The sequence below is a fragment of the Anser cygnoides genome, chromosome 2, assembly GCF_040182565.1.
Source record: "Anser cygnoides isolate HZ-2024a breed goose chromosome 2, Taihu_goose_T2T_genome, whole genome shotgun sequence".
Taxonomy (NCBI): Eukaryota; Metazoa; Chordata; class Aves; order Anseriformes; family Anatidae; genus Anser; species Anser cygnoides.
Window position 1 is genome coordinate 49,090,608 of NC_089874.1, and position 17,624 is coordinate 49,108,231.

At 41.6% G+C, this 17,624-nt stretch overlaps 1 protein-coding gene across 1 annotated transcript; it reads left to right on the plus strand.

The window, feature by feature from the left end:
- Positions 1–14,731: 14,731 nt before the first annotated feature.
- LOC136790061 (uncharacterized) lies at positions 14,732–16,686 on the plus strand. Its single transcript, XM_066992049.1, has one exon. It carries the CDS (start codon positions 14,732–14,734, stop codon positions 15,884–15,886), a length of 1,155 nt encoding a protein of 384 aa, XP_066848150.1. The 3' UTR covers positions 15,887–16,686.
- Positions 16,687–17,624: the final 938 nt, after the last annotated feature.

Below are 17,624 nucleotides of genomic sequence, written 5' to 3' on the forward strand. Positions count from 1 at the left end.
AGTCAGTTACCCATTATTAGGTTACAATACAAAATTGAGGAGACACCCTATGAAATAAAAAGAACATATTTAAGATGGTTGGCAATGTTTCTATATCGTATAGCTAATCTTTGGCTCTCTATATCAGAAAATACTATTGAAGTAAATGCACTGTAAAAATCACAGTGGATTTAGTAATGCATATAAATGTTCAAGCTTCCTACAAATCTCTGTTAAGAGTGCAAACTGATGAGGGACAAACCAACCTTCAACCTTCTGAGGACTCAAACCACTTGTGCCTGCCTACCAGCAGGGTGATTGGCAGGCATTTGCCATATTCAGAGAATGGTGGTGGTGGTAAATTTCTGCTTGCAATACAGGTGTGTCCTAAAAGAGTGATCATTACAATATGGTTCTTATAATAACCAGCACGCATAGGCTGCTAGGACAATTGTCTGGTAGGACTATATACAGACCAGCAGTTTTTTAACTGGGTAAATTCCCTTCATCCTGGAGTAAAAATACATCAGTGAGGTTGGGCATTCTGCCAGATCGAAACGTCTTGAAAACTGTTATGTATCTTAATTGGACATCCCTAAACTTTATTTTAAACAAGTTGGAGTAAGCTTTCCTACCGTTAGAAAGCTCTATCTGCATTATCAAAGTAACAGGCATTCCCCCTAATGGGAGTGCTGCTCCTGTAGTAGATGATGTCAGGTCTAGAGCAATGTTTGCACTCCATCTCATTAAAACATCCTTTCTATCAGAGCTGTTACCATTTTAGCTTCAGTTGACCCACGTGAAGAAGGTGATCAAATGGCCTTGTTCTTTGGTGGTGTCCACAGGAAGTCTCCAGATCACTAACATACAGATTGTATTCACACAAAAAAATCAGTCAGCTGCACTACATTTATATGATCATGTGCACACAAGCATACCCCATGAACAAAGGTTGCAGACAGGAATTATGGTTGGTTTATGTCCATCCTTAATTTGCTTTCTGTTGCCTGGATCAGGTAACTAAAACACAGCCATGATGTGATGATGTGAGAAGTGACTCCTAGAACATGAATGATATTTTTCCTTCTTTTCTTACTTGAATCATGTTTTCGGTTTGCATTTTTCTTCTATGTCTTATTTTAGGAATTAAACAAGGACAATAGCATAGTGGGTATCACATACAGAAATAAACCCACTGTATTATGAATGAAAATTTGTATTCCTTAATTTGCAGATACAAAAGGAAATGTTATGAGAGGATTTTTTCATTTATTCATTTCTGCATTCCTGCAAATATAGTGAATGATCTCACTTTCACTGATCTTGTGCAAACATACTTTTTTCATCAGGAGTTAAAAGCTGTCCATATGCCTTTTGCCTTGTATCTGAAGTCTGGCTGAGTAGCAAACTGCACGAGATAAAACAATATATTGAAATATCTGTTTCACAGCCATGAACATCTGTCTCCTCTTCAAAAGTAACGTAGTGTAATCTGGATATATATTCCCAGAGTGGAACTTTGGTAATTCAGATTAGAAGCAATTCTTGATGTTTTAAGGAGCCTGTTTATTACAAAAACAATTACACATCCCACCAGCACACTACACAGAAAGGGAGAAGAAGAAGTTTATTTAGCAAGAAACCTCCTGGCAGATGCCAGCACAACTGGGGCAGCTAAATTGGCTTGTATCAATAACTCTTTCAGCCAGCTTGTAAAAAATCCTTCTGGGGCTAAGCATATTCAGGCTTACCAACCACCCCAAAATTTCATGCGTGGTTTAAGCATACTAGTTATCTACTTTTTCCCCAAAAGGTTTTTTAGCATTCATAACTGCTCTTGATTATTGCCTTATCTCCTGTATAAGGAGAATCTAGATCAGAAAATATTTGTAATTTCAATCTGGTTTCCCAGGAAGCCCAGTCATTTTTGAACCATGTACTGAATAACCCTTGCATTCATTGGGCTGTATTGCTGGGCATCAGCATTGATGTATCTGCAGGTTTTAATAGAAGAATTGCGAGTTTAACATTGTTTGCACATGGACAGGAAGTCCTTGAGCTTCCTGGACTTGGAACAAAGTCCCTAATTTCCCTCATACTTTCTTTTGTCCCTTTCTCCTTACCCGAGTGTCACACAGGTGCAAATCACTACTTTAATTTCCAGTCTTGTTTCATTCAAATTGTTGCATAACCTTTGGATGCTTTATTTCACAAGTAATTGTCCAGTATGTTTCATAACCAGGTAGAAAGCTTTGCTTTAAACTCTACAGATTCTATTTTTAAGTAAATTTAAGCCATTATATTTAATTAAGGAATAATGTAGATATAGTTCAAGTGGTATTTTCAAAAACTGTGTTCAGAGCATGCATCCTATAGACAGTACCTTTAAAAGAAACCTGGCTTGCATCAGCAATTAAAAATAAGAATTATGAGATATACTTTTATCCCCATATTAATGTGAATTGTTCCAGCACTGGTATATTCATCATGAGCAACATTTTGATTTATTATTAGGTTACTGAATTTCCTTAAATAAATGAAAACTGATCTTAGCTGTTTGACTGGCTTGCTTAAATTGTCCCTATTCATTTACTTAAAGTTAATAACTTGATAAATATTTTGCAGTCAGGAAAGTAATAGTTTATTGCACAGAAGGCCAAATCTTGCTTAGTTACAATTGCGAATAGCCTATTAGTCTTAAGTGCAATTGTCGAGTTGCTGCTGAGAAGAGTTTTGAACTGTACATAATTTTCTGCAAGATAATTTTCCACTATTAAGAAGCATAAAATGGCAATTTGTTTACTGAATCTTTTTTAAAAAAATGTACTGAATAAAAGTTCCTTAGAATCTCTATTCATCCTTAAACTATCCCTTTATTTTGTAGTGATACCGGCCAGCTGCGCCTTTCATTCACAACAAATCTGGTGTGGCTTGCTCACTGCCCTAAAGCAAAATATCTCATTTAGCATGGCTGTAGTTTTCTCACCATAAGTAAAAACAGTAAAAATTATGATTAATACTATTTCATGTGTTTCATTTTAAAAATAAACAGGATAAATTTACAGGATAAACTTACAGGATAAATTTCCTTCTAAATTTAAAATAAAACAGGATAAATTTTTAAGAATTTGCAACCATAATAATCTAACCTGTGGAAGCCAAACTACTAAATATTTCCTTCTGCTTGATGTGTTTTTTGTTGTTGTTGTTGTTGTTTGTTTGTTTTGATTTGTTTTGTTTTGTTTTCTCAAGATACCACTTTCAAACTCAGGTATTCAGTATTACTTAAATACTTTTATACAAACAGCAGAAAAAAGCCTATCCCAAGACAGTCCATTCCAAGATTAAAGCTCTCACTGAAATCTGTGGATACATTAAATAGTAGTTAATTTTTCCCATCTCAATGACTCAGACAAGCTCTACGCCTCAAGGAAGTCGCAAAGCTGAGGCACCAGAGAACAAAGAACACTTAGAAGACACAAAAAGAAGCAATTATTTGGGACTTTTTTTCCTTCTCTCTCATACATGATCAAAGGTTGGAGAGGCCTGAGCTGCTTCTTACTGCAGTCAATGGGTAGGGTCCTCTGGCCTTTGCCAACTCAGTAACTCTAGGACAAAAGTGGCAGGAAGTGAAGGAAGACAGTTTTGCTGCCATCAGTAACATGGAAGTGGACACAGCAAAGAAAAAGAGTGAGACAGGGTTGTGTAGGAACAAAGGGAAAATATTTAGTATATAGTAGGCAAAGGGGTGCAAACAGAAGCCACAAAAATAAGGAGCCAAAGTGCCTGATAAGACAGATGGAAAACAGTAGCTATAGTAAAGTTGTGCTTGTATGTTCAGTAATGTTTAGATGTAATGTGATTCAAACAAAACCAGAGAGCAAGCATAAATGTAGACAAGTAGATCCAGCCTAAAAATCAAGCAATATCAGAAATAAATACAACACATTTGGCTATTTTCTTTGAGCACCGCTGCTGATTTAATGGCAGTCAAGATAACTTCAAAAACAAAAACTCCTTCCTTCACAACACAATAATTAGATGTATTTATTTCTTAAGTGAGCAAAGACCCATGTCTCAGAAAAAATAGCAAAGTAAATGAGACTGCTAAGGAATACAAACTACGTACATACAAATGTGCTTAGTTTGGCTGATATTTTTAAATTTGAATCCATCACACTTACATTCTAGAAATATTCTTTATGCAAACATCCCACTTCAAGTTGCATTACTGTCACAATTTAAATAAAGCTCAACTCGATTAAGAAAAAAAAAAAAGTGGTATGGGAAATGGTTCTGATGATTCAGCTTCATTGACATCCCTTGAAACAAGGACAAAAGTAAGGCCACACTTGAAAAAAGGTACGGAACATTCCTGTTTTGTTTTGATTTTGTTTGTTTGTCTGTTTTTGTAATAGAAAGCAAGCAAGCAAGCAATGCAGAGATTTCAGAGACAACAGCCTAGCTTAACATGGGGCCATATTTCTTGCTGGCTGTCTTATAGGTGGCAAGAGCTTAACATTTCTTGAAGCAATGATATCTTTAAGCTCAAATGCATGGAAAGTCACTTGGTCACTTTACTGGACTTCGATCATGCTTGTTGTGTCTGAACCAGGTTCAGTACTACTTCATGAGCATGTGTCTGCATTATGGACCTGTAGGAGAAAACATAAATATGCTATAATTGGATATCTTGGTTTTGGTCTTTCTCCCAGTATAAAAATGTTCAAAATCCACGTTTAACTGTAAATTGTACCATACTGTACAGTAAACATGTTTAAACATATCTCACTTCATTATTGCTTTTAAAATGCAACTAATTAGGAGATAAAGGAAAAGAGATCGCAAAGTCTGAATGACGTTAACTGTGCAAAGCCTTGATAAAGCGGTTTGAAAGCAATGCTTTGATCTGTTGGGCATTAATTTTGAAAAAAACAAGTTGATTTTAAGTTAGCTGAAATTTTAAAATACCCTGAAAGATTAGACCCATTTCACTAAAATAAATTAATATATATGTATGTGAATACACCAATTGACAGAGTTTCTGCTATTAATAAAACAGGCTCTCATTCCATTTCAGTGGTTCAGTGTCATGGAAGGCCACCTATTAGAAGGTTCAGTTTTCAGGATCTCTGAGAATTTATAACATGCAAGTGTGTAAATACAATCTGTGCAAATTATTTCAGCCAGAATAAAATAAATATTTGGAGTGAAATGTAAGTCTTTTTTATCTCTTCTTTGCTTTTCTAAAATGTTAATAAAACACCTGCATGACTGCTGTGAACTCTTACAGCAGGGTGTATAATGGTCAGCTGTCTGAAAGACAAAGAGCATTGCCACTAAAGGAAACCACTGCAGAGGATACCTGAGACTCCCGCACTGGAAAATGAAGTAACAGTCAAAACCAAAAATAAAATGAAAAAAGCATGATTTTTTGTGGTAGGTTTAAGAATATTTGAAGGGAACTATAGTTGAATGTCACAGACAATATTGCAAAGCAACAAACATTGCATCCTTTGAAGGGACTGAAAATGACGTGGTAAAAAGGGGACCATTATGGAAAAAAGGGGATTATTATGGAATAGCAAAGAAAATAAGGTAATTCCTAAAAATACAAATGAAGGTTATGAGACAAAATCCTCACTGATCAATACTCTGTCAGAAAAAAATCAGTAAATAAATCATACAAAATAAAAAGAGGCTATGGCCAGGAACAAACAGTTGAAAAGTCTTTTTTTTTTTTTTTTTTTTTTTTAAATTGTATAACCTTTTTAGCAAATACAGGCCTCAGTGCTCTAGTCTTACTGAAAGTCCTAAGTGACTGAGTTGCCTATGGCCGAACATTTTTTCTTTAATTGATGCCAAGTGCCCACCAACCCAAAAAATGAAAAATAACCACATCCCTCGCTGTTCTTGGACTATCAGAGGAAAGAACTATTTAGAGTAGCCTAGCCAACTTGTTTCAGACAGATGAAAGAGTTCTACAGGCATAAAAACTTTTGATAATTTAGAAATAAATATCTACATTACGTACAACTGTATCAGTGTGTACTTTTTAAATACTAAAAACTGACTGATAACTCTTAGTACAGTATTTGTATCCAGCTCTAACAGACCGAAAGGCCCACTTCCATTTTAGGAGTGCTGTGAAGGCTAACAGTGGGATTCAGTTCCCTAATCTGGCTACATCAGGAGGAGTTAGCTAAATCTAATCCCCACTTTGCTCCATATCCATCTCGCCTTGAAGGTCTCCCCATGTATCTTACCCCAGCAGCCACACAGATGAGAGAGGGAAAAGTCCCTTGATAGCTAAATTGTTCCTCTTGCACACGCACAGGATTAGCCTCTCTGCTGATTTAGCTATTATCTGTCTAATCCTCATTTTTGAATAATCTTCATGTCATGCATTGAAGTCCTATCCGAGCCACCTAATCAAGTGAGGGCCATAACTAGTTCACTCAGAAGATCCAGTTGGAAGATCTGCAGATCCTCCTGGGAATGAATCTTGATCTAAAAAATACCCATTTTCTCCTGGACTGTCAGATAACATGAATGGATCCAAGTGGACGAGGTGTTTCTTTTTGAAGGCAGGTGTAACGTTTGAATATGATTCTGGGGCTCAGTGGGAAGATGAGGTGAAAGACAAGGTTTAGGGAGACGCGTGTCAGGTACACATGGAAAAGGCAGGAATCAACAAGATATAGGGGGAGGTTGACGAATGGTAGACAAAAAAGCAGGAGGAAAGAAGAGTTTAGACACTTGAACTGTCACATCTGCATTGAGTCATGGGATTAGATCCACAAAGAGATTAGTGGCTAGATGGAAAAATCCACCTTTTACCTATGTTTCATAATGCTTAGCCTTACAACCTTAAAGTATTAGAGAATATTTAGCACTGAAAGCAGGCAGTGTTCTTAGGTGATCACCTTTCTTGAAGTCCAGAAGGGCACTAATCTCAGCATTTTTTGGACTCATCCAAATACAGGGCTGTGGTGGTTTTACCCTGCTGGGCATCTGAACTTCAGCACAATTGCTCTCTCACTCCCCCTCATCAAAGAAAATGAGGAGAAAATATGTTGAAAAGCGTTCAAGGGTTGAGATAAGGACAGGGAGATCACTCAACAACTATTGTCACAAGCAAAACGGACTCAATATAGGGAGATTAATATAATTTACTGCCTATCACTAGCAGACTATAATGGTGACAAACTAAATGCAAGCTATCAATGCCTTCCCCCCCATCCACCCTCTTCTATGTCCTCCCCAAGTGGCGCAGGGGAACGGGGAATGGGGGCTGCGGTCAGTCCCTAATGCTTCGTCTCCGCTGCTCCCTCACGGTCACTCCCTGCCCCTGCTCCCCGTGGGGTCCCTCCCACGGGATGCCGTCCTTCCCGAACTGATCCCGCAGGGGCTGCCCACAGGCAGCAGCTCTTCAAGACCTGCTCCCACACGGCTCCGTACCACGGGGTCCATCCCCCAGGAGCAAACTGCTCCAGCACGGGTCCCCCACGGGCGGCAGCTCCCCCCAGACCCCCTGCTCCTGCGTGGGCTCCTCTCCACGGGCTGCAGCTCCGGCCCGGGGCCTGCTCCTGCGGGGGCTCTCCATGGGCCGCAGCCTCCTCCAGGCCACATCCACCTGCTCCACGTGGGCTCCTCCACGGGCTGCAGCGTGGAGATCTGCTCCGTGTGGGACCCATGGGCTGCAGGGGGACAGCCTGCTCCACCAGGGGCCTCTCCACAGGCCGCAGGGGAACTGCTGCTGCGTGCCTGGAGCACATCCCGCCCTCCTGCTGCACTGACCTTGGCACCAGCAAGGCTGTTTCACACTCCTCTCTCTATCAGCTGCTGTTACAATACGGCAGATTTTGTTTCCCTTTCTTAAATCTGCTTTCACAGAGGTGCAACCAATATTGCTCATTGCCCCAGCTCTGGCCAGTGGCGGGTCCCTTTTGGAGCTGGCCGGTGATTAGGGAAGCTGAGGCGATTCCAGATAAGAAAGGGTTAAGAATGTAACTATTAAAGGAGAACAGAACATTAGGTGTAGGGCAGGAAACAGATGTACGGACAATGTATCTCGAAATAGGACATATACAGGCAATATATCTCGAACAAGACATTGGAATCCAAGATAAGAAAATAATGAGCAGAAGATTCGAAGAAAAAACAGTCCTTGCGGTTAGGAAGAAAGCTAATTCAGCAGAATCCTGATCAAGGGTGAAAAGTACACTGTGAGGAAGACTTATGGCCTTCCTCTCTGAGACCACCGACCACAGCTCGACGACCCCTGCCCAAGACCACTGAGAGGATCTGCGCAGGCGCAGGACACAAAAAACTGATTAGCATGAGAAGCGAGAGTAGGCGGGGTTAGATAATGAATATGTATAGGCGTTAATAAAATATTAATCACTGTGCTGTATAAATTTGGGACGGCTTTTCACTTCGGGATGCACGATAGGCGGAAAGATCCCCCGTGCATCCGGCGCCGTCAATAAAGAATAAATCACTTAAAGAAATTGGATTTATGATCTTTGAATCAATCTGGCACCCCAGATGGGACTTCTTCTCTGTCGGACCGCAGGACCCGCTGGGAACAGGACTCCCTAGGGTACCCCCGGGATTTCCCGGAGGGACTCCTCGACTCAACGGATCACTGCGGAGGCAGACACGGACCCCATCACTGTAAGTGATTATATTCTTTATTTTGGTTTATTTGGTTGACCGGTCAGTTGGGGTCGTCTGTAAGTCGGAAAGTAAAAGTTTTCTGCAAGACGGCATTTGGTTTTTTGGAAAGCACTCAGTTGCTGTTGGGAAACAAATAACCTTTGCATGCGAGGTTGGTATTACGTTGTGTTTAAATGTGGAGCTTGACCTTGGCTATTGTCTTTGGGATTTTGATTATACTCTTTATAACGTTACTAGGATCTTGGTGTTATTGTGGAAAGCTGCCGGCTTGTATTGTGTAACAAGAAACATTCTGAACTGTAACATGGGGGGGGCAGCAGAGTAGTGGGATTCCAAAGAAAAGCCCGTTGGGATGTATCTTGAGTCATTGGAAAGATATAGGGGGATCCCCCGGTGGAACTGAAAATAAGAAAACGTTGATAAAATATTGTAATCAATGGTGGCCACTTTATAAGTTGGATTGTGAGGAAAAATGGCCACTGAATGGAACCTTAAATTATAATACTTTACTACAGTTAATGTTGTTTCTAAGGAGAGAAGGAAAGTGGGATGAGGTGTCATACGCAGATATGTTTTTCACTTTGAGAAACCACCCGGAATGGCAGAAGGAGTGTGGAATTAACTTAGCCCCACAGGATCCTTTGATCCTGGCAATAGAAAAGGATATGAAGAAGGAAGGGGCAGGAAAAATGAAAAGATGTTGTTCGGCGTGCAGTATCGGGCAGAGATGTTTGAAATTGAATGAGTCAGAGGAGAGAATGGAGGATTATGTCCCCCCGCCCCAGATAACAGAACGAGACGTGGGGGCGAGCTCAGGAAACGGCAGAATAGATAAGAAAAATGAGAGTTGGGGGAATGGAGACTTTACCCCGATCACGGCTCGAACCCGAAGTAAGGTCGGGCCCATTATTCAAGCCCCGTTACGACAGGCTATGGGGGCTAACGGACCAGCTCGGATAAAAGTACCTTTCACAACTGCTGAGTTAGATTCATGGAAGGAAGCTGTGAAAGGATACCGGGATGATCCAGAATCAGTGGCCCGGAGGTTTGAGCTGATTGTAAAGAATTTAGATCCCGATTGGAAAGATATAGAGATAATGCTGGCAGCATTATCGGAAACGGAAAAGCAACTGGTAATTAAGAATGCACAAACTCAAGTACAGACCCAGGTAACGTCAGGAGTTTTACCTGGAACTGTGGAGGTATATGTGCCCAGAGTGGACCCAAACTGGGACTATAATGATGAGGGTGATTATAGGTTATTAAAAAGATATCAGGAATGGATTAGGATCGCCTTGGAAAGTGCGATACCAAAGTCTGTAAACTGGTCTAGGTTATATACCATAAAACAGGGGCAAACTGAGACCCCGTCAGAATTTCTCGATCGACTAAGGACAGCAATGCAAAAATTTACAACGATAGACCCCTCTTCTGAGGAAGGTAAAGTCCAGCTAGTATCATTGTTCTTGGGTCAGTCTGCGGACGATATAAGGCGGAAGCTTCAGAAAATGAAAGAGCCGGATGTGAGAGATTTAGAAAGGCTGGTGGAAGAGGCATGGAGGGTATTTAGGAATCGAGAAGGGAATGAGAAACAAAGGCTGGGTAGGGCTATTGCTGCGGCAACTGTTGCGGCCTTACAGAGGCAAGAAGAACCTTTTCGGGGAAAAGGAAGAGGGAATGGGATAAGGGGAAGGTCAGTAAAGCCTCCCCTGAGACCGAATCAGTGTGCATATTGTAGGGAAGTGGGTCATTGGAAAAGGGAATGTCCGAAACAACGGGAGAAGAACAGGTTGATGGTAGCTAGTGTATCTCCCGACCAATGAAGTGGACCGGGGGATTCTACCCTAGCAGATCCGCTGGTTAAAATTAAGCTAGGGAAATCAGGACAGGAAGTGGAGTTTTTAATTGACACAGGAGCGACTTATTCTGTGTTAAACCAGAAATTGATACCAGAGGATGAGGATTTTGTGACGGCGATAGGAGCTACAGGCCAGCACGAGAAAGCCTTTTTCCTAAGGCCTTTAAAATATAAGTTAGGGAAACAGATGGGAATACATAGGTTTTTATATTTACCAGGATCCCCGAAGTCTTTGCTGGGGCGAGATTTACTAGAACAATTAGAAGCGGAAATTGTCTTTGAAAAAGGGAAGGTGGGGTTAAAGGTGAGAGAAGAAAAGCTGATAACCGCGCTAAGCTTAACGCTGATACAAGCAGACCCCATCGGTAAAGTACCTTCGGAGATTTTAGACCAAGTTTACCCAGGAGTCTGGGCTACTGACATCCCTGGGCGAGCCAAAAATGCAGCCCCGATAGTGGTGAGATTAAAGCCAGGGGAAAGGCCAGTTAAGATTAAGCAATATCCCCTAAGATTAGAAGACAGGAAAGGAATTAAGGGGATAGTGGATAAGTTTTTAAAACATGGACTGCTGGTTGAGTGTGAATCTGAATATAATACTCCTATACTACCAATTAAGAAGCCAGATGGGAAGAACTATAGATTAGTGCAGGATTTAAGAGCTATAAATAAGATCACTGAAGATATACACCCTGTGGTAGCCAACCCGTACACATTACTGACTAAATTAAAAGATAATTTAGTTTGGTTTACCGTACTGGATTTAAAAGATGCCTTCTTCTGCCTGACTTTAGCCCCAGAAAGTCAGAAGCTTTTTGCTTTTGAATGGGAAAATCCAGACTCAGGACGAAAGGCTCAATTGACCTGGACCGTATTGCCGCAGGGATTCAAAAACAGCCCCACGATTTTTGGGAATCAACTAGCAAAAGAGCTTGAGGTTTGGGAGGCCCCAAACACCGAAGGAGTTCTGCTGCAATACGTTGATGACCTTTTGATAGCCACTGAGAATAGGAGCAGCTGCATGCAATGGACGATAAGTCTCCTTAATTTTCTGGGTTTGAATGGGTATCGAGTCTCTCAACAGAAGGCTCAGCTGATTCAGTCACGTGTAACTTACTTGGGGTTTGAGATTTCAGGGGGACAAAGGGAGTTAGGAACAGAACGGAAAGAAACTATCTGCCGTACCCCAGAACCACAGACCATTAAGGAATTACGAACTTTTCTAGGGATGACAGGTTGGTGCCGTCTATGGATTAATAATTATGGACTAATTGTAAAACCCCTATATGACCTCATCAAGAATAACCAATCAAGATTGGTCTGGACGGGGGAAGCACGGGCTGCCTTTAAGAAGCTTAAATTGGAGTTAATGCGAGCACCAGCTTTGGGTCTACCGGACTTGTCTAAACCCTTTTGGTTGTACTCCTATGAGAGACAAGGGATGGCTCTGGGGGTGCTGGCACAGAAGCTGGGCCCCTACAGGAGAGCTGTGGCCTACTTCTCTAAACAACTGGATGAAGTAAGTAAAGGTTGGCCGGGTTGCCTTCGAGCGGTGGCCGCTGTCATCATGAATATACAGGAGGCTCGGAAGTTCACTATGGGACAGAAGATAACCGTGCTGGTATCACACACTGTCTCGGCAGTCTTGGAGCAGAAAGGGGCACACTGGTTATCCCCTCAAAGATTTTTAAAATACCAAGCAATACTGGTGGAGCAAGATGACGTAGAAATTGTGGTTACTAACATTGTGAACCCAGCTTCTTTCCTTAGTAACGCTCCTGACGAGCCAGTGGTCCACGATTGTATCGAAACTATGGAAACTGTGTATTCTAGCCGACCAGATCTCAAGGAGGAGCCCTTGGAAGACGCGGACGAATCATGGTATACTGATGGAAGCAGCTTTGTGAAACAAGGACAACGCAAAGCAGGGTATGCGGTGACGACCACTCAACAGGTAATTGAGTCGAAACCATTACCCCCTGGGACGTCTGCTCAGAAAGCAGAAATAGTTGCCCTTACGCAGGCATTGGAACTAGCAGCACGAAAGAAAGTAAATATCTGGACAGACTCTAAGTATGCATTTGGTGTGGTGCATGCACATGGGGCTATCTGGAAGGAACGAGGATTATTAACGGCCCAAGGAAAACAAATAAAATATGCTGAGGAGATTTTGAAGTTGTTGGAAGCGGTAAAGCACCCAGAGAAGGTGGCTGTTATACATTGCCGGGGACACCAAAAAGGAACCGCTGACTTCAAGGTAGGGAACCGATTGGCTGACCAAGAAGCAAAAAGGGTGGCCGGATTGGCTGAGGCAGAAGCGCTCACTTTAATACCAGACGGTAAAATACAAACTTTAGGTGAAGGACAGGAACCTAGGTACACACAGGAAGATCAAAAGTTAATTGGGGACCTGGGAGGAAAAGCAAGGAGTGATGGATGGGTATACCTGAAAGATAATAGGGTTGTACTACCCTCTAATTTAATATGGCCTATGGTCATGGCAGAACATAATAAGACTCATTGGGGAGCAGACACCTTATATAAAAATCTGAGTCGAGTCTTGGTGGGAAGAAATCTGTATACTACGGTAAAACAAGTAACCCAGCAATGCAGTATTTGTTTGCATCATAACCCTAATACAGAAAATAGGGTAAAGTTCGGAATAATCAGTAAAGGAAACTATCCAGGACAACAATGGCAGATAGATTTTTCAGAACTGCCAAGAAAAGGGGGGTATCGATACTTGTTGGTTTTGACAGATACTTTTTCCGGGTGGCCGGAGGCTTTTCCCTGTCGAACCAACAAGGCAAGAGAAGTGGTTAAGGTTTTACTGAATGAGATAATACCGCGTTTCGGAATTCCGGCAGCAATGTCCTCGGATAGAGGCTCTCATTTTTGTGTGCAAATAGTTCAAGAAGTAAGTAAGGTCTTAGGGGTAGACTGGCAACTCCATACCCCTTACAGACCACAGGCAAGCGGACAAGTGGAAAAGATGAATCATCTAATCAAACAACAAATAGCCAAAATAGGACAAAAGACTAATTTATCATGACCTCAGTCTCTCCCTTTGGCTTTACTTAGAATTAGAGTAAAACCACGGACAAAGGAAAATCTAAGCCCTTTTGAAATATTATACGGAAGACCCTATCAGTTTTTGTTCAGCGGGGAGGACCTGACGCAACTGGGGTCGGGATACTTGTATAATTATTTAATAGGACTCCAAAAACAGTTGGATCAAATATCTAAAGTTGTCTCAGGAACCAGGGCTAGAGGGCTGGACCAACCAATCCACCCCTTTAAACCTGGGGATTATGTGTATGTAAAAGCATTTGCAGGTCGACCTTTGGAAGAAAAGTGGACGGGACCATACCAGGTGCTGCTGACAACACATACCGCCATCAAGATTAAGGAGCAGACGGCCTGGATCCATTATTCGAGAGTGAAGAAAGCTCCAAAAGCCCCCTGGAAAGTAACGCTGGGTGACGGTGAACTGAAACTAAAGTTCAGTCAAGCGAAATGAAGACACTATGGTCAGGAGTATTTAGTAATGTAGTTAGCAGAAATTTAGTTAACAGAATTGTTTTATTTCTGTGGCTTATAGTTGTAATTGTGATTCAAGAATTGGAAGGTGCTTCTATGATGATAGAGAATGGTGGGTGGCCTTGGTCTGAAGCTGTAACCACAGAGGATAAGAGCATTAATGGAAAGTTAGCTGTTGTGGTTATTTGGCGAACAAATGGTGATCATTTACATGCATTATCAGAATGGCAAAATTTAGGGGAAGGGTGGATACACCAAAGAACTGTAGGGGACGAAATTGAAATAGGGTGCCGAATGATTAATGGAACAGCCCACGAGAAAGCAACTGGGATTTTAGTAAAACCGACTTCCAAAAGTGGCCAACAAGAAGGTTGTATCCGCCCAGGTAAATTAGATTGTTGGTATAATTTTATATTAACAGTTAACTGTTTTTGGACAGTGAGACCCCCTATTGCACTTCCTTCCCCTACAACCTATGCCCAAGCCCCAGTCAAGCTGGAACCCAAAATTTATGAAACAGGCCCATGAATAAGCTAGCCACAGACAAAACTAAAACAGCCCCTGCAATCATCCTTACTGGCATTGGGAACTAGCCAATGGCAAGTTTCAAAGGTGTTACCAATATGGGAAAAGGCTGAAGACCAGGACCACAGACTAATAATAGATGCACTTAGTATGGCCCAAGATAATGTATCCTTAGCTCTTAGTTGTATACAGGTACAGTTATGGATGCAGGCAACGGCTGCCTTGATCATTAGGGAAGGAAGTGAAGGCATTTTTCCGGCTGAAGTCCGAAAGATTGTTTGGGACAATGCCAATGATTTTGAAAAGAAGTTCCAATCTTGGTGGACTCTGGTAAATTTTACCTATGATCCCATTATTAACATGGCTACTGCCTTTGTGCTTTCTATACGTAATGCTACAGTTTATGTTATCCACCCCATTGTTGCACTAGGGTTAAATCATGAGGAAACAGTGCTCTATCCTTCGGAGCATAGAACCTGGGCCCAGATGAAGAACGGGAAATGGCAGTCTGTGAATCTAGAATCATGTGTTACCCGGGAACAACAAGGATTTATTTGTGAGAGCAACACAATTGATGCTCAGGATGTCTGTCTTGACACTGAGCAAGGTGTTTGCCACTTTGAAATTCATCCAAATACTAGTCAAAAGACTGTGCTTGTATATATTGGTCAAGGCTGTGTGTGTTTAAGAACTGCTTGTGCTTTTGTAGAAGTAGATAAGGAAAACATAACTCTACCTAGCAAAAATCACTCTAACTTTTGTATTTGTAACTTTGTTAGAATCATCGGGTGTGATTTTTTATATTCAGCACCAGTGGTATCCCACCAGTTGATCAAGTCCAACCACACAATGTATCACAAGTTATTACCCACACCTATTGGGATGAACCTCACGCTAGTGAAGCAATTACTTAAACACCAAGACCTGATCAAAATTTTAAAAGGCATTCAGGAAGATGGAGAGAAGACTTTAATCACTGTCCACCATGATACAAAAGAAATAAACAGAGTTTTGCAAAGAGTAAAACAAGACACAGATCATAGCTGGTGGGACAAACTCTTTGGATGGTCGCCAACTGCAACTGGGATTTTGAACACATTGTGTCACCCAATTATTGTTCTATTGATGTTAGTTGGTATAAGTTTAATATTGTCTTTTGTAATACTTGTTTGGAATTGGAAATTGTTACAACGAATGGCAATATTAGCTTCCCTGACGAAAGTACATGGCAAGGTATTGAGGGATACATATCGTAGAGGCTGGGAAGAAGAATTTTTGTATTCGGAAAGGTCTCTACCGACATAGAGGAAATATAGAAACAAACAAAGGTTCTGTATAAGATTAGTAAGGATAACATTTCATGGGGCTTTGAGGAAATATGGAATAAGTTAACCTCATGGTTACCCAACTTTCAATAGTTAGAACAAGTTTTTACTGATCTGGTTATGTTATTGGTAGTAGGAATATTTGTATGTATGTTACTGCGATACTGCTAATGATAAGGGCATGCAATGCAAAAGAATTTGCATGGGGAAAAGAAAAGGGGGGATTGATTAGGGAAGCTGAGGCGATTCCAGATAAGAAAGGGTTAAGAATGTAACTATTAAAGGAGAACAGAACATTAGGTGTAGGGCAGGAAACAGATGTACGGACAATGTATCTCGAAATAGGACATATACAGGCAATATATCTCGAACAAGACATTGGAATCCAAGATAAGAAAATAATGAGCAGAAGATTCGAAGAAAAAACAGTCCTTGCGGTTAGGAAGAAAGCTAATTCAGCAGAATCCTGATCAAGGGTGAAAAGTACACTGTGAGGAAGACTTATGGCCTTCCTCTCTGAGACCACCGACCACAGCTCGACGACCCCTGCCCAAGACCACTGAGAGGATCTGCGCAGGCGCAGGACACAAAAAACTGATTAGCATGAGAAGCGAGAGTAGGCGGGGTTAGATAATGAATATGTATAGGCGTTAATAAAATATTAATCACTGTGCTGTATAAATTTGGGACGGCTTTTCACTTCGGGATGCACGATAGGCGGAAAGATCCCCCGTGCATCCGGCGCCGTCAATAAAGAATAAATCACTTAAAGAAATTGGATTTATGATCTTTGAATCACCGGAGCTGGCTCTGATCTGCCATGGGGCAGCTTCTGGATTCTTCTCACAGAGGCCACTCCTGCAGCACCTCTGCGACCAGGCCCTTGCCACGTAAACCCAATACAAGGGCTGGTTAGTGCAAAGGAGTCAAGTCAGTCTGTGACTTTCAAGATGCTGGAGAAGTTTGCACAAGTAATATGCAAATGCACAGGAATATTTATTAACTGGGTTTTGTTTATTAAACAAAACTGTGCTTTGGTTGCCAGTACAGTTTGATCAGAGCTGTTCCTTTGGTCTTTGCTCATATTCTCCACTTCTTCCCTCTGCTGCACAGATTCAGGAAAAAGGGTGAAGGTGAGGGCTGGTACGGTGCACAGCCTGAGAGGGACATGTAAGACCCTACCTTGTCCTGCCATGCAGGACAAGCTCAAAAGACAGCTGCATCCTTGAAGTGATGGTCTTACCTTCTGAAATACTTCTCCTTGGAATGGAAGGAAAGGTGGTTTTATCCTGCTTGTGTCTCTGTGGTGGTTTAGCCCCGGAAGGCAGCTAAGTGCAACACAGCTGCATGCTCACTCTCCCCAGGTGGGATGGTGAAGAAAATCAGAAAGGTAAAAGTGAGAGAACTCATGGGTTGAGATAAAGACCATTTACTAGGTAAAACAAAAGCCGTGCATGCAAGCAAAGCAAACCAAGGCATTCAGTCACTACTTCCCATTGGCAGGCAGGTGTTCAACCACTTCCAGGAAAGTATGGCTCATTATGCATATCAGTTTCTTGGGAAGACATGCCATCACTCTGAATGTCCCCTCCTTCCTCCATCTTTTCTCTAACTTTTATTGCTGAGCATGATGTCATATGATATGGAATATCCCTTTGGGCAGTCTGGGTCAGCTATCCTGGCTGTGTCGCCTCTCGGGTTCTTGTGCACCCCCAGAC

What these genes read in the sequence shown, in the direction of transcription:
- LOC136790061 (XM_066992049.1), top strand. Translation starts at nt 14,732, where the DNA reads ATGGCCCAAGATAATGTATCCTTAGCTCTTAGTTGTATACAGGTACAG.